Source organism: Sphaeramia orbicularis, chromosome 16 (genome assembly GCF_902148855.1).
Source record: "Sphaeramia orbicularis chromosome 16, fSphaOr1.1, whole genome shotgun sequence".
NCBI classification, from domain to species: domain Eukaryota; kingdom Metazoa; phylum Chordata; class Actinopteri; order Kurtiformes; family Apogonidae; genus Sphaeramia; species Sphaeramia orbicularis.
This window is the reverse complement of record NC_043972.1, coordinates 7510136-7535216: the sequence shown is the minus strand read 5'-3', so window position 1 is coordinate 7535216 and position 25081 is coordinate 7510136. Positions and strand designations below refer to the sequence as shown.

Here is a 25081-nt window from a genome sequence, read left to right as displayed (position 1 = left end):
GTAGTGGACAAGAGTTTCACAGCTTTACTTTAAAATAAAAAAAATTACATAATGTCCACTGAAAAGGACAAAATGTAGAATAAAAAAATGTATCTAAAAAAACTGTTGCATCATGCTGTTTCCAATTAAGGCAATTATTTAATGTAAAATGGCAAAAATGTTTACTTACTGGGTGTCAGGAGGATATGAAAAAATGTCATATAGGATGCAGAGCAAGACAGAAGAATATTTTTTTGAAATGGAGCAAATACCTGAAATCTTCAGATCTCAAAGACTAAAGGCTAAAGAGGACTCACACTGAAAAGACAATGATCACATACCTTATGTTTGTACGTGTGTGTACTATGATTAGATTGTTATGACCCTGGGTCATAATTTGTTTATTCACGTGTATATATGTATATATGTTTCTGTTTAGTGTGTGTGTTCTCCGCCCGTCCTGTAGGTGTGCTATGCCCTTTTGTGTCTGTTTGCTTTACAGGAAGCTGATTAGTGGAGCGTGATTGCCCGGCCCCTTTAAAAATGGCACTGATCCTCCAGTTCGCTCTCTCTCTTGCCTCCTGCCAGCTTGCAACCGTGTGTTCCCGTGTGTGACCGTCAGTCTTCGTGTGTTAGTGTGTTTATTCGAGATTGTATATAGCTGTAAATAGAATCCATTTGTAAATTCGATCCCTTTTTGGTAGGGGAGGTCGGCTCTTTTATTTTCACCTTTTTTCCTGTTTTTGGTTAGGGAGTTTAGGTTAGTTTTCTGCATTTTATTTCTTGCGTTTATTTTGGTTTGGTAATTTAGTTGGAACTCCGAAAGAAGATATTTTGTTTGTCGTTTTAGCCGTGCCCTCCCCTAACCCTTCTTTAGTTGATTTAAAAATAAATACTGTGAACTTTAGTTTTTTTTGACTGACGTGTGTGCTTGGGAGCTGGGAGGGGATAAAGTGAGCATATTATGTAAACCCCTAGGCCGGGGCATAACATAACATAACCTCTGTGTAGATATTTATGGTGTATATATATATATATATATATATATATTATATACATGGATACTCAAAGTTGATGTATGTGGGATAAAAAGCCACTATATCGATATGAAGACCCCTTCTGGTTACAGGTGGGTAATTTACCAGTGCTCTAATATTAGTAGTTTATGCGTGATGATGTGATATGTTTGGAAAAAGGAAATAAAAAATCCAAAAATCTCAAAATTGTGAAGAAACTTTGTTGACACGGTCCCGAGGAAGATACATATAAAATTTGAAGTAAATCCAACCAATAGTTTTGTAGAAGAAGATGACTGGAAGAAACTGATAATAAAGATGAAGATAGCGACAACAATGATGAGGACAATGCCGGACACAGCGCCTTCACAATAGCTGGTGGTCTATTGGTCGGTGAACTCACAAAACTACATGAGGAGGAGGACCCACCTCTTTGGCGCTCTTGATCTTCTCCAGGAAAGTGCGCAGCTCCCTGGTTTCGGTGTACAGAGCCCGACACACCGCCTGGTAGTGACTGGGGGCGTCAGACATACTGGGCAGATGAGCTGTGCACAGCTAAAGACAAAAAAAAAACAAAAAAAAAAACAGTTACACTTATCAGTTCATCCAGACGCCTTTATGATATATTTACACTGCAATAGAAAATCATTTACTGCAGGATTTTCTAGGAGGGTTTACAGCTATTTCAGACCCTCAGCAGAAACCAAACATCCTTCTACATGGACTGTGTAAATCAGGGGTGTCAAACTCCTTTTAGTTCAGGGGCCACATTTAACCCAAACTGAACTCAAGTGAGCCGGACCAATAAAATAATAACAGTGAAAAAAGTAAAATTATATCATGACCAGGTTTACATCTACAAAGTTTCCTTAAAAATCTAAATAACATGAACAACTTGAATTGTCTTAAGAAAAACAAGTGCAATTTTAACAATATTATGCCTCAGTTTCTCAGTTTATCATTTACACATGTGCAATACAATCTGCATTACAATTGCAGAAAACATTTACGAACAGGCAGAATATCGGTTAAATTGCATTTGCTTTTCTTAAGACATTTCCATTTCGTCATATTTGTTTAGGTTATTCACATTTTTAATAAAAGTATAGTTTGGTAATGTAAACATTTTCATGTCATTTTAGTTTTTTTAAACAAAGAGAAAATTTGGGGTTGTCATTATTTATACGTTATTATGATAATATTTTACTGGTCTGACCCACTTGAAATCTAATTGGTCTGTATGTGTCTGTATGTGGATTGATTGTTAATATCTTCAGTGTAATTTTTGCATTTCACAAATTCATCCCGCGGGCCGGATTGGACCCTTTGGCGGGCCAGATGTGGCCCCCGGGCCGCATGTTTGACACCTGTGCTGTAAATGGAATCTGAACATAAATACATTTTCTTAACCCTTTCATGCATGAATTATGAGAACCTTAGTCAAGATTATTTTTTTCTGGCATGTTTTTATACCTCCTTAGGCATAAAAAAACAAATTGCGATCAAATTTTTTTTTTCATGGAGTTACAAAAATGTCCATGCATTTAGTTTTTTAAGTAGAGAAATATGTATTTAAAACCCAATATCAGAAAGTAGAATGAAAACAATGAAATAAAGACATTTTTAAGGCTGCTAATTTGATGTTTTCTCACATTTTAACATACTCTAATGCTAGTTATTACCTCATATAATATGCAAAAAACAACTCTTTTTGTCTAATAAATAACAACTGATTTACACTTTAACCTTTTCATGCATAGTGGTCACTACAGTGGACAGCTATTCAAAGGTGTTGTTCTCTTATATATTTAAGGATTTTGTTGGTTTATTTCCATATCAGCCAACACAGTGAACACTTATGCATCATCCCATACACTGTAATTCACACCATTACTGTAAATTTGCTGTTCTAGATAAACCTGATCTGCAGAAACATGTTTGAGTGTAAAAAATTTCTAATTGTTATTAGACTGTAATTAACTGGGTTTTTTTTCGTTTGTTTTTTTAACAAAAAGGTTGTTTTGGGTTTTTTTGGCAAATTATCTCCATGCAGGTATGTTAAAATGTGAGAAAACATCAGATTAGCAGTATTAATGTTTTTATTTCATAGTTTTTATGCAGTATATCAGTAAATACATGTTTCTTTACTTCTAAAATTAAACGCATGGTGTCCAGCTGAGTGGATATTTTTGTAACACCCTGAAAAATAGGTTCATAAAAAAATTCAATCACATTGTTTGTTTGTTTTTTCATGCCTAAAAAGGAATAAAAGAAAAACAAGGACAAAAAATCTTGATTAAGCTTCTCATAATTAATGCATGAAAGGGTTAACATGTTACTGCAGATCAGGTTTATCAAGAACAGCAAAGTTATAGTAATGGTATGAATTGCAGTGTATTATGGGATGTTGCATAAGTGTCCAATGTGTTGGTTCATATGGAACTAAAACAACAAAACCTATGAATATACAAGAGAACAGCTGGAGAAGAACTGTCCACTGTAGTGACCACAGTGCATGAAAGGGTTAAAGTAGGGGTGTCAAACATAAGTGGGATGAATTTGTGAAATTCAAAAATGACACTGAAGATATTAACAATCAATGGTGTCAAGAGTTTTCTAGTTCAGGGGACACATACAGACCATTATAATCTCAAGTAGGATGGACCAGTTAAATACTATCATAATAACCTATAAATAATGACAACTCCAAATTTTTTTAAAAGTTTTTAAAAAATGCAAAAAAAAAAGGTCAAATAACATTAAAATTACAAATTATCCTTTAACAAAAAAAAGTGAATAACTAGAACAATTATGAACAACCTGAAATGTCTAAAGAAAAGTAAGTGTAATTTTAACAATATTCTGTCTTTTACTAAATGTTTTGTGTATTTGTAGATCCACTCCGATCTGTAAGTTGTAATGCACATGTGTAACCAATAAACTGAGGGAGAATATTGTTAAACTTGCACTTATTTTTCTTATTAAATGTTAGGCTGTTCATGTAATTCACATTTTTAAAGGATAGTTTGTACATGTAAACATTTTCATCATGTAATTCTAAATTCTAAAGTCTTCGCTCTAAAACATGATAGAAAAGTTTGGTGTTGACATTATTTATAGGTTATTGTGTTTTTATTTTACTGAACTGACCCACTGGAAGTCAAATTAAGTTGAATGTGGCCCCTGAACTAAAATTACTTTGACACCTATGGGCTAAAGCATTTAATAAGTGTAATTTTGGCTGTTTTATTTATGTATTTCCTCTGCGTAAACCAGAGCTGCAACCATAATAGTCAAGTTGTTCTATGTATATTGTTGAGTGTTTTATGTTGTACTTCTGTATTTGTGGTAGTTTTGAGTATAAAGACTGTATATTTTGTGTAGTTGTGTATGTAAGAGCCCAAATAGTAACAGAGGTTTTAGCAATACAGAAAAACAATACATGCATCATCAGTTTTAATACTCTGAACTGTGTCAACTGCCTTGTTTTTGTTAAGAGGTTCAGTTTTGAGAATCTGGTTGCATATTTAGTTGTTTTTTTTTTTTTTTTTTTAATTTATCTTATTTCGTTCATGGTTGTGCATTTCATCAGTAAACATTCAATAACACTGGTCAACAACAAATTTATTGTTTAAGTTTTCTGAGCTGATTTAGGATAATTTTGGTGTGCTGAATCCAAAAATCACATTAATTTTGCTCAATCAGGTCAACTTTCTGAACTATGCTACATATTGGCTTTTTTTTTTTCCCAACTATATTTATTGAACATTTTCAATGAACACAACAGACATATCAATTTGTAACAGTCAATGCACAGTCAACCCATCCCTTCCCACCCACCCAACCCACAGGCCAAAAAAAAAAAAAAAAAAAATCAATCAATAAATAAAAAATAAGGAAAAACATAAAAGACAATCAAAAACGGAAACATAAATAATGATAAAGGAACTCAAATCGTAAAAGTAAAACGTTAGTATAGTACACAGAAATAAGAGAAGAAAGGAAAAGACTACACATAATTTCTCGTTCCCTCTTTTCCTCTCCTTTCCCCTCTTTCTCACACATATTGGCTTTTTAACATTTTTGCTTACATTTATGGGCATTTTCACATCATATGATACAAAATTCTTTATTTCTTGCAATAAACGAGTTCTGAAGATTTTACTTTTGCCAATTTATGATTAATGTTTTTTTTAATATTACAGGTGAATGAAATGGCTTCGACTAGAAGATCTTGCAAAAATAAGCCTGACGTATTCTGCTACATCTGCGGTGAATACACCATTGTACCTAACAGGAATCCTGTTAGAAAATGATTTTTTTTCTCTTAAAACCTATTTTGGGTGAGAACTATATAAAAAATCAACTGATAAAGTCACAAAAATGAAATCAATTTTATGAGAAGATTAAATTTTTAAAAATCAAATTAGCAAAAAAACCTGACCTGATTGAGAAAAACAGATGTCATTTTTGGATTTAGCGGTGCAAAATGGTCCTAATTAAGTTGAAAAAACCTAGACAACTTGCAAAAAACCTTTTTTTGTAACCCAGTGTAATCATCAAGTAAACAAACATGTACACACCCATGCTCGAAAAGGAGCAGGATGAAGAAAATCTTATATTTCCTGCCCCCTTCTAAATAATAATAACCTTAATGGTTAGCCATACACAACTAGCTATAAAATCATACTGTATAAAGTCAGACAAACCAACTAAATACATCCAAAGATAGTACCAAATGAATACAAAACCAAGTGCAAAACTACATATCCAGAAAGTACAAAACATAAGTAAATATAAACCTGATGAAATGATGCAAAAACATTTTACCACCAAATTAGGGAAGTAATATATGTGTCTGGATATAAAACCTGGTTAAATGAGAAAAAACTGGTTAGACTTAGAGAAAAACACCCAATAACAGCATCACTTCTTTGGACTCAAACTAATCATATTATTGTCATTATTATCAGATCATATTAACATTATCATCATTATTTTTCCTATTATTCAATCTGCATTGACACTGAAGCTGTGTTTTTAACATATACAGTCGACATTCTGTGCAGGTCTAAGATATGGAACATCCCTGATTAGGAGTGAGACATTTTCAGACATTTGTAAACAGCTGTTATCCAGTGTTGAACTACAGACGTGAAAGCGACGCCTGAGGTCGACTCTGCTGCTGAAAACGCCAACAACATGAACAGAATGTGTCCTTGTCTTGTCTCTGAGTAACAGATGGTACGACGGCGCACTGTTTGACATGCATTTGGCATCTATTGTCCATACTGCAGGTGAAAAGTAAAAATCTATTTGTATCCCTCTAGTATGTTTTTGAAGGAACAACAACAATGACATACGCTGTATGGACAAAAGTATTCTGATACAATGATTTCCGGTGTTTCTTTAGGTCTCTCAGCATTAATTTTTTTTTTTTTTTTTTTATCTGTGACTATGATTTTAATGAAATGTTCTACTACTAAATTTCTAAAATATTTTTCATGCCCTGACAGTAAGTAAAAATTTTCTACCACAACCATCTATTTTCTTCACATCTCACTTATGAGGAAAAATCTCCCATTAGACATTAAGGAAATATTGATGTTTTTATCTCAAATCACCATAAACAGGACATTTTACAGCTGTAGCCATGATGTGTCCCAATATTTTTGTCCATATAGTTTATAAACATCAATTTTACAAACATTAGTCATGGATTAAAAAAAACAAACAAAACAACAAAATCAAAGTTGAGAGAAATTAACCCATAAAGACCCAGTGTTACTTTTGTGAGAGTTCATATGAAACAATTTTCTTTCTATTTAATCGTTTCTTATGTGATTTATCAATATTCATTATAATATTATCCTCTCCATTTTGCATTTATTTCAGTGAAAATCTGGTATTTTCCTATATTTATTTTACTGATCATGAACTTTAACCATTACGTGTAGATTACATTTCAGGATTATCATACCAAAAACAGAGAAAACATGAGAAAAAGTAAAATCTATCATTAACTGAACATAAATCAAGTGTCTCCATCCACTGTCATTGATCAAACTTCATGGATTTTACTGGTGAATCAATGTTGTAGAAGATGATTGTGTTTCCATGTTCACTATGGAGCCTCTGAACATCCACATGGGTCATATCTGATCACCATGAAAAGATGATAAACTGTATTTTACATGAATTATTTACATGTATTGATAGGATTAGTGGTTCTAAAGTTATTAAACATTTTAGATCAGCAGATGCTTTTGGACACTGGTGTATATTTGGGTCTTTATGGGTTAAGTAAAAACTATCTCTGAGACATTTTGGAAGCAAAGATAACAATTTAAACAACATTGATTGGTTGACTGATTGATTGATTGATTGATTGATTGATATCTTTATTTTGATTATGTAAATGACAATTTGAATACAGAAATGCAAACAAATGATAAACAAGAGTAACTTAAAACTGCAATTTCTTAAGCTTCAAAATTTACATGAGTGAAAAGGAGGAAGAATTAACCAATGCAATATTTATCACAATATAAAATTTTATTATTACATTTTGTCATTGTTGCTTTGTATCCCAGATCCCTGTAACCCCTGAATTCAACGTGTCCCAATACTTTTGTCCATATAGTGTAACTAGGGTGAAAGAGAGCAGATATTTTTTGCCAACACACAGAAAAGCAGCAGTTACAATAACAGAAAAATAAAGCCTTGTTGGCTATAAAAGCCATGTCAGCTCGATATTGTACAGTAGGGCATGAGGTAAACAGAAGGGCACAGAGAGCGAATAGAAAACACACAGATGGAAATCGAAACTGACAACTCGCTAGCCATCGGCCGAGCCAGATCGCCACGCTGCTCTGATCCATCTCCTTCGAGAGCAGTGTTGTCGTTGTTATGGTTGTGTGTATTTGGGCGTGTGACTGGCTATGCCTTATGTAAACAGTATGAGGCCATGTGAGGACTGACACAGTGACTCGGACACTCAGGGACACATGACCACGAGGCAGGATGAGCCAACGTAGACGTAATATCTGTGTTCAGAACCAGCATTAATGGTTTAACCTTCACATCTGTTCATCTAATCTCAACAGTTGAATTAGTACCACTATACAGAGGTGTCAGAAGTATTCACATTCATTACTCAGGTAGAAGTACAGATACTAGGGTTTAAAAAGACATAGAAGTTGAAGTGTCAAATCAAGCTTTTTACTCAAGTAAAAGTGTAAAAGTACTGGTTTCAAAACTATGTGGATTTGGATGAAAATTTCAGGAAATGTTGATACTGGCTAGGGATGGGAATCGAGAGCTGGTTCTTTTTGAGAACCGGTTCCCAGTTGCTCGATTCCTTGGAATCGTTTGCCTGCCTGCTTAACGATTCTGCTTATCGATTACACCTTCATTGCGCATGTGCGATGACGTCACACGTACGCCGCATTGTTTTGGTCAGAACGTAGCCAACATGGCATTGAGGCAGAAACGGTCTAAACAGACGACACCAGGTCCTCTTACTTGGAACACTTGCAAAGCTCCCATGTCTTCAAAAGGGTGGAATCCCTCCAATATCCTCAAACATTTGTCCACAGCATGTGACTCATTTACAGGAATGTCACGTATTTGATACTCTACTTAGCGGCGCTTGTGAATGTAGCGGCAGAGTGAACGCCAGGCCAGTTCTGGTTCCAGTGCGGGCAACAATCATCGTAACTCCTCAAATACAAGTTTCCAAAGGTAAGAAGGGAAAGGAAATGAGGTGCACAACAATGGGAGACAAGCCAAGCCAAGTCAAACCGGTTCCACGTAGTAGAAATGCAGAAACAGAGGAATTAGTAAAACATCTTTAGTTTCACTTTCACTGTACAACCCCCCACCCCCACCCCGAACCGGGCCCGGCATCATCTGTTATTATTATTTGTACATACTGTATATGTTATGTTTTCTAAGCATAGATGGAAATATAAAAGACAGTTAGTGCAAACACACCCATTTGTACTCTTTTATTCCCTCACCCAATGAGAATCAATAAGAGAATCGGATCGATAAGCAATATCGATAATGGAATTGGAATCATTAAATTCTTAATGATTCCCATCCCTAATACTGGCACAAGGAACAAATGATTAAATTTTGGTGGTGATCAGGGGTGGGGTGGGGTGTGTGTGTGGGGGGGGGGGGGCACTGATCTGCCTTGGCGGAGGTCTGCGCTCTCCGAGTACTTTTCTAGTTGCTGTTTGTCATGCTGCTGCTGCTGCTGCTGCTGCTGCTGCTGCTGCTGCTGCACTACAGTTTCCTAGTTTGGGGTCAATAAAGTATATCTATCTATCTATTGATAACTTACACTGTACCGAAAACGGAGGTGATTTGTGGTTTTACTGTGGCTGTTTTCAGTCTAAAATCAGAGCTAAGCTAACAGAGCTATAATGTAAACTATGATGCTGACGTGGAGATTATAAGAAGCAGTGTTAATTTGAGTGACTGTTAAAATAAGCGTCTATGAGTTTTAGTGTGAAGAAAATTTGATGATACCATAATACAGATGTGTGGAAACAATGAGTTTTATACTTTATTTAGTCAGTGATACTGTTTGTGGATACATAGTGTTGATTTGTTGGTGGTTTTGGTGCTAAGTGTGTTCTGGTGGTACATCAGTACTACACAGAACCACTTTAAGGTCTTCCCACCATGAATCACCCAGTAAAGACTGTGTCTTGGGACCAGACTGACCCCATAAAGACTACACATTGAGACAACACATCTGCCTACCTTGAGGATGTCTCTGTAACCATGGACACCAGAGACGCCGTCGGGGTTGTCCTCTGCCTCCTCGTCTTCCTCTGTGGCCTCGTAGCCTTCGTCGGGGCAGGCGTCGTTCTCTGTCTCGGCCATGTTGGTCATGAGGTCGATGAGCTGCTCCAGAGGAGGACTGAGCTCCCTCTCCTCATTCTCCTTCAGACCAAAGTCCAGAGCTTTGTAGATCATGATGCCCAGAGACTCAATGACCTGCAAGATGCCAGAAGAATATGTTTAATGTATGAATGGATGGAAAAATATCAAACAATACAGCATTAGTAAAGGTGGGGTCTCCTTTATGGTTGTGATTCATTCAGGCCTGATTCAGGTTTAACTCAGTGATTTAAAGGGGTCATATTTATCTAAATCCACTTTTATTCGTCTTTGGTTCATTTATTTGTGTATTTGGACCCTAATAGTCAAAAAACTTTGAATTTGAACCCTCCAGGTGCTGCAAAGCTATCTTTATATTCATTCCGGCAAAAATTGAGTGGATTTCTACAACCTGTTTTAATTCTGGCTTAATTTGTTCTGTTTTATAACTAGCTGCGTCATGACATTTGCACACGTAAGGTCAAGACTTCCAACGAACATTTCTCCATAATTGTTTATCAGCAGTAGTGGCTGTAGTAAAAAGTGAAATTATGTCCAAACTTCGAGCCGATTACCTAAAATGTTCAGTTGTTGGTTATATTAACGAACACAAGTGGCTGAATGGGACCGTAAGCAACAACCTGGAGGGGGCGGGGTATGAAGTGGCTCATTTGGATTTAAAGGGCCAGCGCTCAAAATGACCTTTCTGGTGTCATTCCTCAGAAATAGGGTTGAAGATGGACCTGCAGAGTTGAATTAATGAAGAATTCAGACCCAAGCAGAGCATTTACAGTTTATGTAGACCACAGGGAAATATTTTAAAAAGCATAATTCCATTCAAAAAAGCAAAATGTCACTCCTTTAACAATTACACTGTGAAAGGGTCAGCATCCTGCCCACCAATGGGTCCAATCTGGGATGAATTTACAAAGTTAAAAAAAATACACTGAAGATATTAACAGTCAAGGGTGTTAGTTCAAGGACCACATACAGACCAATGTGATTTCAAGTAAAATACTGACATAATAATCTATAAATGATGAAAACTTCAAATGCTCTTCTTAGTTTAATGTGGGGAAAAAGTACATTTACATTCACAAACTATCCTTTCACAATAAAAGTGTGATTAACCTGAACAAATATGAGCATGAACATGAAACATTTTAAGAAATATAAGTGGAATTTTAGCAGTATAATGCCTGTTACTAAATGTTTTGTGTGTTTGTAGGTCCACTGTGATCTGTAAATTATGTTAATAATAAGCTGAGACATAATATTGTTGAAACTCCACTTATTTTTCTTAAGAAATTTTAGGTTGTACATGATTATTCAGATTATTCACATTTTCATAATGTAATTTTACTTTTTTCACACTAAAACAAAGAAAAATTTGGATTTACAGGTTATTATGCCTGTTATTTTCCTTGTCTGATCCACTTGACATCAAATTGGGTTGAATGTGACCCATTAACTAAAATGAGTTTGACTGGTCCAGAGGATGCACCATGTTCTCCTGTTAATTCACTGAGGAATAAAAGCACATATGGATTGCATCTTTGTTATGCAATATGATCCTCTTGTTTGCCGTCCTGTGTTGAGCTGCTGTTATATAGTGACCTAATGACATGACATTAGACCGGAGCTGCCTCCATTTATACACAAACACCGGCTTCTGAGCAGCTGACCAGCAGATTAATGATGCAGATCTTGTGATTAAGCGACACGTGGCAAAAAAGACTCATCACAGCATCACATCCGGCATGTCCTTGTATATATACAGGCAGTTTTTAGAGCGTGAAATAATTCATAAGAATAAAATATGATCTATGATAACGCTGCCCACTGCTCCTACTTTACCAATAATAAACAACATGAACTGGTTTTATTTTCCTCCACAGCCTGAGTGTTCCATATACAAACAGTACAGCACATCCTGCAGCACAGAGCAACTAAAACAACAGCTGTAAAGCAGATTACATAACATAATTCACCACTAGGAGCATCACAGAGCCCTGTGCATTAAGAGGAGATTCCTATGAAGTGAACACAAAACAATGGGTAGAAACCGTTTTCAGTTCCAAGGTTTATTTTAGTTGTTTGTACCAGAGGTTTGTACTGAACCCACAAAATGAGCTGGTTTTACACTGATTTAGAGGTAGAAACTTGGCTGTAGATGTTCAGCCTGATTCAGTTTTATATTGATAATTTTCTGGCCAACATTTGCTGCGTCATGCATCTGTTTTATTTCATCATTTATTTACTGTAATGTGATTTATCTGACATGTGTGTATGTTTTGTTGTATCCCTGTCTAAACCCTGATAACTGCTGCACGTCTCTGTCAGGACGCTCTTATAAAAGAGATTTTTAATTTAAATGAACCCTTCCTGATTGACTCTCTGACAGTTTACTGTGTTATAACATGACAATTAATTGCCTCTGTGTGACATTACAAACACAGGAAAAATATAAGAAAATATACTGTATGAATAAAATACTGCAGACATGTTCAACTTGAGTCTTACATTCAGTATTTTGCTACAGTCTTTTATAGAAGGTTAAATTTTCAGTCATCTTCTATTTATACTACAGTTCTATTTCCCCATTGAAAACTATTTACATTCTGCAACTCAACCCCAATTACAAAAATAATTGGGACAATGTAAAATGTAAATACAAACAGAACGCAGTCATTCATTCATAAAATGTTTAAACTGAGAAAATGAATCACTGAGGAAAAAAAAATAGGAAGCAACATATCTCAAAAAAGTTGGAACGGGTGCAACAAAAGGATGTCAAAGTAAGTGGCACTGAAAATAAAACAGCAGGAGGAACATTTTACGACTAATGAGGTTAATTATCAATAGGTTGGTGACACTACTGGGTGAAAAAAAAACATCTAAGAGGCAGAGTCCCTCAGATCTAAGGTTCAGCACTTTAACCTTATAACTCCAAACGTATCATATTTGATACATGAGTTTTGAAGCCCTCTACATGATCAGTGTGATTTTTTTTTCTAGAAAAACCTGATGTATACAATTAAATACATGCAATACACGGATAATCCACCAGGGGGGAGGATATTGTTCACCAGAGGCCTTTCCAGTGACACTAAAAGACTGTCATTAATGAAGAAGGAGGAAGAACTGTGACAATTTTGAAAAAGAATAACCAATTTGTTAGACATGTTTGTGCTGTATTATGGGTTTTTTTGTTAAAAAAATAATAATATTTGAGCATTGAGAACCGATGTATCAAATATGATACAAAATTGAAACTCATACATGGGAATTGATATTTGAAAAAAAAAAATTTGGGTTGTTCACAAGGACCAATAAAGGCTCCAGTTTCAAAGAACTGAAATTTTCTGTCAATGATTTAATGGTTTACAGGGTTAAGAAAAACAGTATCTAGACCAGGGGTCACCAATCCTGGTCCTCGAGAGCTACTATCCTGCATGTTTTAGATGCTTCCCTCTTCTAGCACACCTGACGGGTCATTATCAGGCTTCTGCAGAGCTTGATGTTAGGCTTATCATTTGAATTAGGTGTGTTGGAAGAGGGATACATCTAAAACATACAGGATAATGGCTCTTGAGGACCAGGGTTGGTGACTGACCACTGATCTAGAATGTGGAACAATTTCAGAATAATCAGCCGACTATGACTTCTCCTACTTGGTGCGTCTCCCTTTATGTGCCTCCACATCAAATCATCTTCTGTCCACCTAGCTGTCTCCTTCACATCCATAAATCTCCTCTTCAGTTCCATCTTCATCATCCTTCTACAAATGTATTCACTTTCCCTCCTCTGCGCATGTCCAACCATCTCAGTCTGGACTCTCTCACTTTGTCTCCAAACATACATCCTGAGCTGCTCCACTGATGTGCTCGTAGCCAATCCTGAATATTTCAACTTCTACAGTCGATAATATAATAGAAAAAAAATGAGAATGTGGAGAAACCTCTGCGCCCAACAGACAAGACTGAAAATCAATACGGGTTCTTCAATTCTCAGGCAGAAATGCATTAAAAGCAGACATGATTCTGTAATGGAAATCACGGCATAGGCTAAGGAACATCAAAGCTCTATCATGAAAGAAGAAGCCATACGTGAACAGGACAACTTCATATATTTCATCGAGCAGAGCGAACCCAATCTATATAAGACATGATGAAATACAGATGCTTTAACCCAGTGGTAATATATCATCAACGAAACATAAACCAAGTGTCTCCATCCACTGTCATTGATCCAACTCCTTTGGTTTTACTGGTGAATCAATGTTGTATAAGATGACGGTGTTTCCACGGTAACTACAGAGCCTCTGAACGTCCAAATGGGTCATATCTGATGACCATGAAAAAGATGGCAAACTGCACTTTACACCAATTATTTACATGTATTGATAGGATTAGTGGATCAGCAGGTATCAAACATTTCAGATTAGTAGATGCTTTTGGTCACTGGTGGATATTTGGGTCTTTATGGGTTAAAGGGGTCATATTTTGCTAAACCCACTTTTATTAGTCTTTGGTTCATTTATTTGTGTATTTGGACCCTAATTGTTTATAAAGTTTGAATTTGAACCCACCAGGAGCTGCAAAACTATCTTTATATTCATTCTGGCCAAAATCGAATGGATTTCTACAACCTGTTTTAATTCCTTCTTAATTTTTTCCATTTTATAACTAGTTATGTCAAGACATTTGCACGTATAAGGTTAAGACTTCCGACAAACATTTCTCAGAGTACGCCTTAATTGTTTGTCAGCAGCAGCGGTTGTAGTAAAAACGGAAAATATGTCCAAACTTCGAGCCAATTACCTAAAATGGTCAGTTATTGGTTGTATTAAAGCTATACCTACCGATGTGGAATTTCTCACAGCAGTTAGTAAAAATCTATTATTTGATTTTTTTTGTGTATTGTTTATCATTATTATTATTATTATTTTTCTGTTGTTTGATTTTTTTATTTGTGTATTATTTATTATTATTTTTATTTTTGTTTCATGTTTTGTATTATGTCTGTGTCTGAAATAAACTAACCTAAACCTAAACCTAAAAGTTTGAACATGAACAACCCGCCTCCCTCCAAAGCCCCACCCACTTCCCTCTGCCTGAGCTCTGAGGCTCCTCCTCCTCTCTCCTCCTCTCACCTGATGCGTGCGGAGGAAGCAGAGGTGGAGGTCCACTCCGCTTCAGTGTGTCTGCGGACCCTTCCCTCAGTAATCAGATATATCATGCACCTGCTGCGTGCCCACGGCCCCTGTTCCATCAGTAGACCCTGTATTTAAGGGTCTGGTCTGCGCAGTGCTGGGTCAGTGTCTTCACTGCACCTCATCACCCAGGTGACGGGCACGTGCACTGTGAACGCGTGACCTCCGCGAATTTTCTGTGGACATTTGAGGTTTCATAGTCCATACATTTATCATCCTACACAGTGTGACACCATGTACATGTACCTGTATGAGTCCCACGGTCATAAAAGCTGACCTTTATGCAGACCTGTTTAGTCCAGTACACCTGACTTCCGGACTTCTATCTCCATCCTTCATTCATCAGACTCCTGTTTGTTCCCCTTAGTTGTTGTTTCTTTTAATAAATCCGTTTTTTCCCTTCCACATGTGCATTTGAGTGTTATCCATTCACATCCTAGACAGCAGACTGTGGTCAGTGACAGGAGAAGCAGCACGAGTGAAGCCTCAGATTCAGAGGGACACACATTGGATGCGGGGATGGCGATAATGGATCGGATGCTGGGCGGCCGTAATTGATGATTGACAGGAGGCTCAGTCAGGTTCGGCCAATTATTTCATTCAGACCGAATAAAATGATTGGTCAGACTTTTGTCAGAAATATATGAGAATTAAACATTTTTGAGTTTCAGTACCTGGTGGATTTCTTTTACATTTTAGTTTGACACATGCTTATTAGGAGTATTTTAAGATGACAAAAGAAAAGTGTAAAAATGCAGCATTATACGGTATAGCTTTAATGAACATAAGTGGTTGAACAGGACAGAACGCACAGTCAACAACCTGGAGGGGGTGGGGTCATGTGCATTTAAAGGGCCAGCGCTCAAAAACAACCTTTCTCATTTCATTACTCAAAAATAAGGTTGAAGATGGACCAGTGGAGTTGAATTAATGAAGAATTCAGACCCAAGCAGAGCATTTACAGTTTATGTAGACCACAAGGAAATGTTTTAAAATGCAGAATTCCACTTAAAAAAGCAAAATATCACTCCTTAAATATTGACAGAAGAATGATCCACAAACTACTATCAGGCCCTGTCATGAAACTCCTGGTTCTACCACCCAGCGCAGTGCACTAAAGATACTGAAACACATTATTAGTTCGTCTAAGATTGATGTTTATGAGTCAGAAGATGCTGAGCTCAGTTCCTGCTGTGGAAATGGTGGATAACGCCAGCGATGCCAAAGCCGAGACAAAGGACAAGAGTGAGAAATCACACAGGGAATTATTCTGCAGCCCCGAGCTCTGGAAAAAACGATTGAGTGGGCGCAAGACGGCACATAAACAAATGAGAGAAAAGAGGCAGTGAGGATGGGGGAGGATGGCTGAAAGAGGGAATGAATGAAGATACAGAGAGTGATCAGAGATGTCAGGAAGCAGGAATAAAATGATGGGTGTCTTCCAATGGATCGGAAAGGTCACGAAAGGCGAGGAAAGGTGAGACATCAAAAAGAAAAAGAGCCATAAGAGAGTGAGCCTCCACATAATGAAGATCAAGGACAGATCAATGGACGCTTATGTGTGGAGGAGGGGTCATATGAAAGATACACCCCACCCCACTCCCACTCCCACCAGCGGCTCAGAGCTGGGTTTCCTCAGGGGGTCGAGGCTTGAATGCGACCTCTTTGTCTTCACACCCGATGATATACGACACCACGGAGACAGGCACGCACGCCCAGAAACGTACACTCCACCAGGACCGAAACCCAGCGTCAGCACACAGCTACAGGACATATGGAGCAGAAAATACGACAATAAGACTGATATGGATTGCCCTGCCCAGTAGCAAATAGTTTCATGTGGATTTTCTGCTCATGTTTCTTATCAGCAGATTAACTTGGTGTCTAGACCTGCCACACCTTCAGCCTCACAATGAATGAAGGAGAAATCTGGACATACATGATTTTAGAACTGATTGAATTGTTTCTGCTTTGAGATGCTCTGGGTTTACGGCAGCAACTTAAAAACACATACAGCTTTCACAACTCATGGCATACATCAACTTACTTCCGAGAAAATTCCTAAGCTTCATAGGTAATGCTAAGCCTCATGGGAAATGTAGTTATCCCAACACAAACAATCTTAGCATTCAGTATTGCTTCTTCAAAGTTCTCGTTTGAATATTTGCTACTACCACCAAGATCTGCACCCGCGGCGGCTCCACCCGGGCCCGCGCCCTAGGCTTCCGTGCTCACTGCGGCTGCCCTCCTACATTGAGTGTTAATAAATTAACACTCAATGTAAAAAAATGTAACTTCATGATCTTCTGCAACAAAAATAAATCCTACACAAAAGACGAAGCTAAAATATTAATTAACGGAACTGAAATCCGTCACGTACCTCACACCACATTTTTGGGTGTTGTTCTGGATGAAGGTCTTAATTGAAATAGCCATATCAATCATGTATGCAAAAGATCAATGAAGATGCTTGGTATACTGAGAAAAGTTTGTCCCCTGATTCATCACTCTGCTCACTTGACTTTGTATTATAGTTTTCTGTTTCCATATATGAATTACTGCAATATTGTCTGGTCAGGAACTTATCCAACTTATCTCAGCAAACTCTCGATAATCCAGAAGAGATTCCTGAGAACAATCTCACTGTCTAGTAGATACGAACCATCTGCACCAATTTTTAGGAAATATTCAATACTACCCATTCATGAACTCAGTGTTTATCACTCATGTTTATTTGTGCACAAGTTTATCAATAATAAGCAAGATCTTCCGGACACTTTTCATAATTTTTTTAGTTTTTCATCCGATTTACATTTATACTCAACTAGACATAGCGACAATCTTCATTTACCCTTCTGTCGAACATCTGGTCATCAATTTAATATTTTATTTAGAGGTCCTAAATTGTGGAACAATCTAGACATGTCTCTGAAGTCTATATTGTCATTTACATCTTTCAAAAACCCACTGAAAAAACATCTCCTGTCCTGACTTTTTCAGTGTTTTCTATATTGTTAATTGTTGTTTAATTATTGTTTTCTTATGTTTGTACATTCTATTTTTTTAAATTTTATAATAGATGATGGGAGTGGAACTCTGTACAAGCCCTTTGGGCTTCGTTCCTTCCCTGCACTGTTTTTTTTATTGTGCTAAATAAATAAATACAAATACAAATTGCTTATTTTAACTCCACTTTTAAAATAAATCACAAATGAAATGTATTGTATCTTTTACTCAGAAATAAATTAACTGCAATTGCATATGCATCATGAAATTATAACAAATCCAAACACAAATTACTTATACTTTATCTTCCCCAAACAAAGTCACAACATTTATGAAACATTGTTGTGTAGACAGATTGAATTCTATGGAGCTGAATTCCTGTTTAAGTTTTTGACAGGAATTTAGCGCCAAAATGTAATTGCAAAAACCTGTAGGGCACAAAAAATAGAGCTGTGAAGTGTGGCCAGTCATTTTAAAGGACTGGGAAAAGGACAAATCTGGATGTAGATGTTTCTGTAATTAGTGATCTGCAAAAGGAGATTAACAGAAAGAGAAAAGCTGCAGGATGATGATTTTCTACATTAAAATACACAGAGTTAATGTGTTTCTTCTCATTGCTTTTTTAAATTAATTAAAATAAGTGTAAATGAAAGTATGCACCGTCTCTAAAACAGACTATTGTTCATATCTGCTCTCATTCACATCTTTTTTTAATAATCTTTTTAATTAGGACACATTTTCAGTATACATATCCTCTCAGCACAGGTACAAGCAAATGTCCAATTTTCCAGTTTTCCAAAAAACTAACTAACAACAAACTATTCTATTCTGTTATGTTTTCTATAGATGATTTATCAAAATGAGGGAGGAAAGGCTTCCATGCTATGTAAAATTTCTCAATCGATCCTTGGAGAGAAAATTTTTATCTTTTCCAGTTTCAAGGTTGGTTGTGGATGCTTGGTTTTATGTTCAGTTAATGATATATTTGGCTGAAAAATTAATGCTACGTTCAGACTGCAGGCAAATGTGGCCCAAATCCGAATTTTTTTGCCCATTTGTGACCTGTATCTGATCTGTTAAAGACACTTTGAACAGCACAAATCCGATTTTTTCAAATACGATCCAGGCCACTTTCATATGTGGTCCTAAATCCAATACGTATCTGATATTTTGCAGTCTGAATGGCCAGGCCACATTTAATAATAATGGATTAGATTTATATAGTGCTTTTCTATGAACGCATACTCAAAGCGCACACAATGGATCCATTATTCATTCACTCTCACATCCTCCCTCTGGTGGCGGTAAACCACATATGTAGCCACAGCTGCCCTGGGGCAGACTGACGGATGCGTGGCTGCCAATCTGCGCCTATGGCCCCTCTGACCACCACCGAACATTCACACACATTCATACACCAGTGTGAGTAGCAGCACTGGGGGTAAGAGGGGTGAAGTGTCTTGCCCAAGGACACAACAGCACATGGACAGAGCGGGATTTGAACCGCCAACCCTTCGGTTATTGGACGACCTGCTCAACCAACTGAGCCATGGCCGCCCCGACCTTTTTTATCCGACCTCTACGTCATTGAAACGTGACAAACATCACAATTCTGCGGCCCAGGAGGAGGAGCGGCGGTAAAAACACACTTACTTCCATAAACACAGTGCGTGCCTGTGTGGTCGCATATTGCGTCAGGATCTCTTTTGCACATGTGGGGTCGCATTCAGTTCATACTCAAAACTGATAGAAGTCGCATTTAATGTGTAATATGAACGAGCACACAAAAAAATTCAGATTTCACAAAAAAAAAAAATCTGAATTATGCACTAAAACCTGCTTTCTGAATGTAGCCTAAGTTTCTCCAGTCTTTGCTGTTTTGATGGTGTTTTTCCACATACTCATAGTTAATGCATTCCTTCTTTAAATCCATTAACATAAATGTAAACGAAACAATGCACCGTGCTTAGAACAGAACATTGTTGACGTCTGCTTTCATTTATGTCTAAAAGAGTCATTTTTTACACATCCTTCACATCTATTAACTGCAAACTATGACCAATTGCTGGAAATAAAGTCATCCTTGTTCTGACTCCAAGGCGACAAAGAAAACATGTCTCCATTATTCTTAAAAACCCCAGACTCTCAGACTGGTTCCCAGGATGCAGTGCAACCAAGCAGAATGATGGGATGGAGGTGAAGGGACGCTGTGGGAAGAAGAAAGAGAAAACGTGCAAAGAGGATGAAGAGATTTACCGGAGCTACAAAATACAGCAGTGGACATCATCACAGGAAAAAGAGCAACATCAAACGGCTTCAGCTTCAGCTTCAGCTTCAGCCTCAGCATTCCTGTCACGTAGAGGAGACAGGCCACAGGGACAAAACAAAAAACAGTGACGCACACAGGAATGCTTTTACATTCTCACTAGTGACCGGAGCGTTTCTGGAGGCCTCATAACCTCACCTGAACTTGCAATGTAATCTAATGAGTTTGGTGTCATGTTAAGGACATGTGCAGCGAATAAACTGGAATAAAGGCTTCATAGTTTAACTAATGCTGATGAATTACTCTCATTGTAAACAGTAGTTACTAGTACAGTATGGAAGTATTTCCATTTTGTGCAAATATTGTACTTTTTAGTTCAGCTTATTTGCACATTTATGTCACAATACTGGAAGGTCTGGGAGCGAGTGTGTTTCTGCACAGTTCGGAGAAATTGAGACGTTTTCAACTGGCCAATTTAGTACGTACAGTTGAGGAACAGTCCCATCTCCACATTAAATATCTTGGCAAGTTGATAGGACGTTTCATAGTTTTGTCGATTCTTATTTATTTCTACGTGCATTGCTTACGATGTATTTATTTATTCATTTATTTTATTTATTTATTCATTGTTTTGTTATACTTGTTTATGACTTATTTCCTTCATTTAGTTAATTTTGTTTATTTATGATTGTATATCATTATTAGACACTGCAAATACTTTTTTTATTTCAAGTCTTTGGGGAGGCCCTCGATAAACCACTTTGGTTTTTGGCTTCCCTGGCATGTTTTTTACTGTTATTATTATTGTGTTTTATTGTCATGTATACATGCGAATAAACAATTAAAGAATTAAACCAATATTTTGGGAGATATTAGTAATTTTTGAACACAATAGCGTTACAATCATATTGCATTGCCCATTATAGTGACGGACCTGCCACTGCTGGGTGCGGGTGGAGACCTCATTTTTGACGCACTTCCAACAATTAATGTCCAAACAATTAATGTCCAGACAGAATCCTTCGGTGAGCTTTTCACTTTTATTGAACATTCTTAGACGATCACATCAGTGTCTCATGAAGATTAAAATACAAACATGACTACTAAATGATGCTGACTTCTAACTGATAGTGGTAAAAAACGTATGATCTCCCCATCCCTTCCCAGTGACCTAGTTATCTACCCCTTATATAGATTTCCGTTCACCCCCCTAACTCAAACCGGAAATCCACAATTTACTAGACACAAAAAAAAAACAAAGAAAGAAAGAAAGAATGGCTCCTACACCCATGACTGATCTAAAATGTTTAATACCTGTTGATCCACTAATCCTATCGATCCATGTAAATAGCTGGTGTAAAATACAGTTTGTCATCTTTTCATGGTCATCAGATATAACCCATTTGGACATTCAGAGGCTCTATAGTTACCATGGAAACACTGTCATCTTTTACAGCATTGATTCACAAGTAAAACCCATGGAGTTGGATCAATGACAGTGGATGTAGAAGCTTATTTTATGTTCAATTAATGACATATTTTGATGAAAAAGTCCATTTTTCCCCAGTTTCCTCTGTTTTGATGTAATAACCTTCAAATATACTCTGCGCTTTTATGAGCATCTACATGATCAGTGAATTAAATATAAGAAAATACATGTTTTTCACTGAAAAAGGAAAAATGCAGTGAACTGTATTATAATGAAAGGTCATGAATTACTTAGAAAGGTTAAATGTAGGGGGAAAACTGACATAATAACAGTTCTAGGTCTTTAAGGGCAAAACAACAACTAGCAAATTGTGCTACAGAGGTTGGAAGCCAAAAAATAAAAAATAAAAATTGCGACTTCTATACAAATTTTCCAGGATTTATACAGACATTTGTAGATCAGCGTTGCTCTTAGGATAGAATATTCTACAACTCAGTGATTTTCTCTGTGTTAAGAATATCTGTAACTGAAGAGTGTAATTACTATTTCTTGATGGTTTTGTCTCGTGCGTTTCCTTGTGTTTATACACAAGAATCGAATCGAATCGAATCGAATCGAATAGAATAGATCTTTATTTTCACTGTTACAAGAACAATGAAAATCTGTTTAGCAGCAAATACTTAACCCTTTCATGCATACTGGTCACTACAGTGGACAGCTATTCTACTGCTGTTCTCTTGTATATTCATGGATTTTTTTGTTCTTTTCATTGTTTCTTTTTGTTAGTTTGTTTTTTTGTTTTTTTTTACTCATATCTTTATTAAAGTTTTATGACACTACATATCTTTTCTGACATGAATTGGTAACATTATGTAGATTTCTCCTGAGCATAAAACCCCAGAATCACAAGCCCTCCCCATAGTTTTCACACAATTTATCAGTAAATACATATTTTGTGTGCATCAAAAATTAAACATGTGGTGTCCAGCTGAGTGGACATTTTTGCAACTTCATGAAAAATAGGTTCATTAAAAAAAAAAAAAAATCATTATTATTTTTTTAATGTATTTTTTAAAATTAAAAAAATATATATTTTATTTGTTTTTGTATTTTTATTTATTTTTCAGAAGAAAATTTTCAATCACATTGCTTTTTTCATGCCCAAAGAGGAATAAAAACACTCAGGAAAATTTTTTATTAAGGTTCTCATAATTCGTGCATGAAAGGGTTAAAGTGTAAAAACAAAGAATGTACATAAAAATATCACACAAAATTACACGGAAAATATAAACTGAAAAATATTGACAATATACAAAATTATAAAGAAATATTAAAATTTACAAAAGGCCAACTCTACACTGCAGATAAAACAACATATAAAGGCTACATACAGGTAAAATAAGGTGCATGAGTCATGTCTATTGTACTAATGTAGAGCATCTATCTATTTATCATCTCTGTTTACTGTCATTAAAATAAAATAGGTTCTGGTGTGGTGTTTTACCAAAAACAAAAAATCCTCTGACCTACATTTACAGGGACACTAGGTTTTTACATAATGAATTCTAATCATTCAGGAGGAGAAACCCGGATGTTGCCTTCAGGTGTCGGTTTCTGAGTCAGCCAAGGTTAGATTTCACTACAGCTTTGGCGAGTAACTGTAAAACATGGACTCAGGTAAAAGAACATGACACCTGAAAGAAATGACATAACAGCGGAGCCTCGGGCTGAGCAGAGACATTTAACCTTCATGATGTAACGCTGATATTTGGGTGAATTTAACCTGGCGTGCTGTGTTTACTGTCACCTTCGTGCATCAGCAGACTCTAACGACAAATGAATAATTATCACATTAATGTCAGCTCACACCTCCACACTTCTACATCATATCAGTGTGTGAATATAAATCAGTGTTGTCAAACATGCGATCTGTGGGCCAAAACCAGCCCGCCAAAGTTTCCATTCTGGCCCACAGGATTTGCAAAGTGCAAAAATTACACTGAAGACATTAACAGTCAACGGTGTCAAACTTGTTTCAGTTCGGGGGCCACATACAGAACAATTGTGATCTCTAGTAAAATAATACCATAATAACCTATAAATAATGACAATGACACATTACACTATGAAAATATTTACATTTACATTACACAAATTATCCTTTCACAATAAAATGTTAATAACTATGAAGGTAGATTTATTTCTTTATTGCTTTAACCAAAAAAAATAATAATTTCAATCCAAAAAAAAAATATTTTTGATTAAAAAAAAATTCACTTCGATCAAAAAAAACCCTTTTCAATCAAAGAAAAAAGTGTTCAAATGCAATTTTTTGGATCTCAAATTTTTTTTTGCATTTAAACAGTTTTTTTATTTGATTGAAAAGTTTTCTTTTATTGAAGTGAAGTTTTTTTTTTTGATTGAAAATATTTTTTTTTTGGTTAAAGCAAAAAGAAACAAATCTACCTTCATAAATAACCTGAACAAATGTGAATAACCTGAAACGTCTAAGGGAAATGAAGAGCAATTTTAACAACATTATGCCTGTTACTAAATGTCTGTGTAACATTGTGTTTAATGCACATGCACAAATGATAAGTCGTGGCATAATATTGTTAAAACTGCACTTAATTTTCTTCAGACATTTCAGGTTTTTTCACTTTTTTTTGTGTGAAGGGATAGTTTATAAATGGAAATGTTTTCATAATTCAATGTTTTTTATTGCACTAAAACAAGAAGAAAAACTTGGAGTTGTCATTATTTATGGGTTACTATGCTATTATTTTACTGATGTGGCCCACTGGAAATCAAATTGGGCTGAATGTGGAACCTGAACTAAAATTAGTTTGACATCCCTGATATAAAACGTACCCCATTTAGACTCATAGCGTTCTTAAGCTAGTCTGGATCACACTATTTTTCACAGATCGGAGCCAGTTGTGTTAATTAAACCCTGAGTAAAATCTATGATCTGCACCCAGTGGAACAGCCCTGCATCCATCACCATTAGCCAACCAGCAGAGGATTACCAGGATCAGCACAAACTGGTCAGAATTAAAGGACTGGAAAAACAATGTGGGATCTGAAACACTTCTATTTCCTCATTACTGGTTCACAGGAATGAGGTCACGACAGCGGAGAGAGTAAACAGGAAGAGAGATACATGGAATATTATTAAAACCCGTTATTGTGTTATGATAAAACACAATTTAAGTGTTAGTCCATCTGGGTAGGTTTCACTTTGCTTCTTAACAGCATTGATTGTTCTGAGGCAT

General features: G+C 36.3%; 1 protein-coding gene across 3 annotated transcripts in view; it reads right to left on the bottom strand.

Moving 5' to 3' along the window:
• Positions 1–25081, bottom strand: part of spire1b (spire-type actin nucleation factor 1b) — a 73390-nt gene that overhangs the window by 29771 nt on the left and 18538 nt on the right. For all 3 annotated transcript variants that reach the window (XM_030157887.1, XM_030157886.1, XM_030157888.1), the window contains exons 3-4: positions 9771–10007; positions 1425–1550 (exon numbers count right to left, since the gene is read on the bottom strand). In XM_030157887.1, the coding sequence (XP_030013747.1) occupies positions 1425–1550; positions 9771–10007 (363 nt within the window). The remainder of the gene's footprint in view (positions 1–1424; positions 1551–9770; positions 10008–25081) is intronic.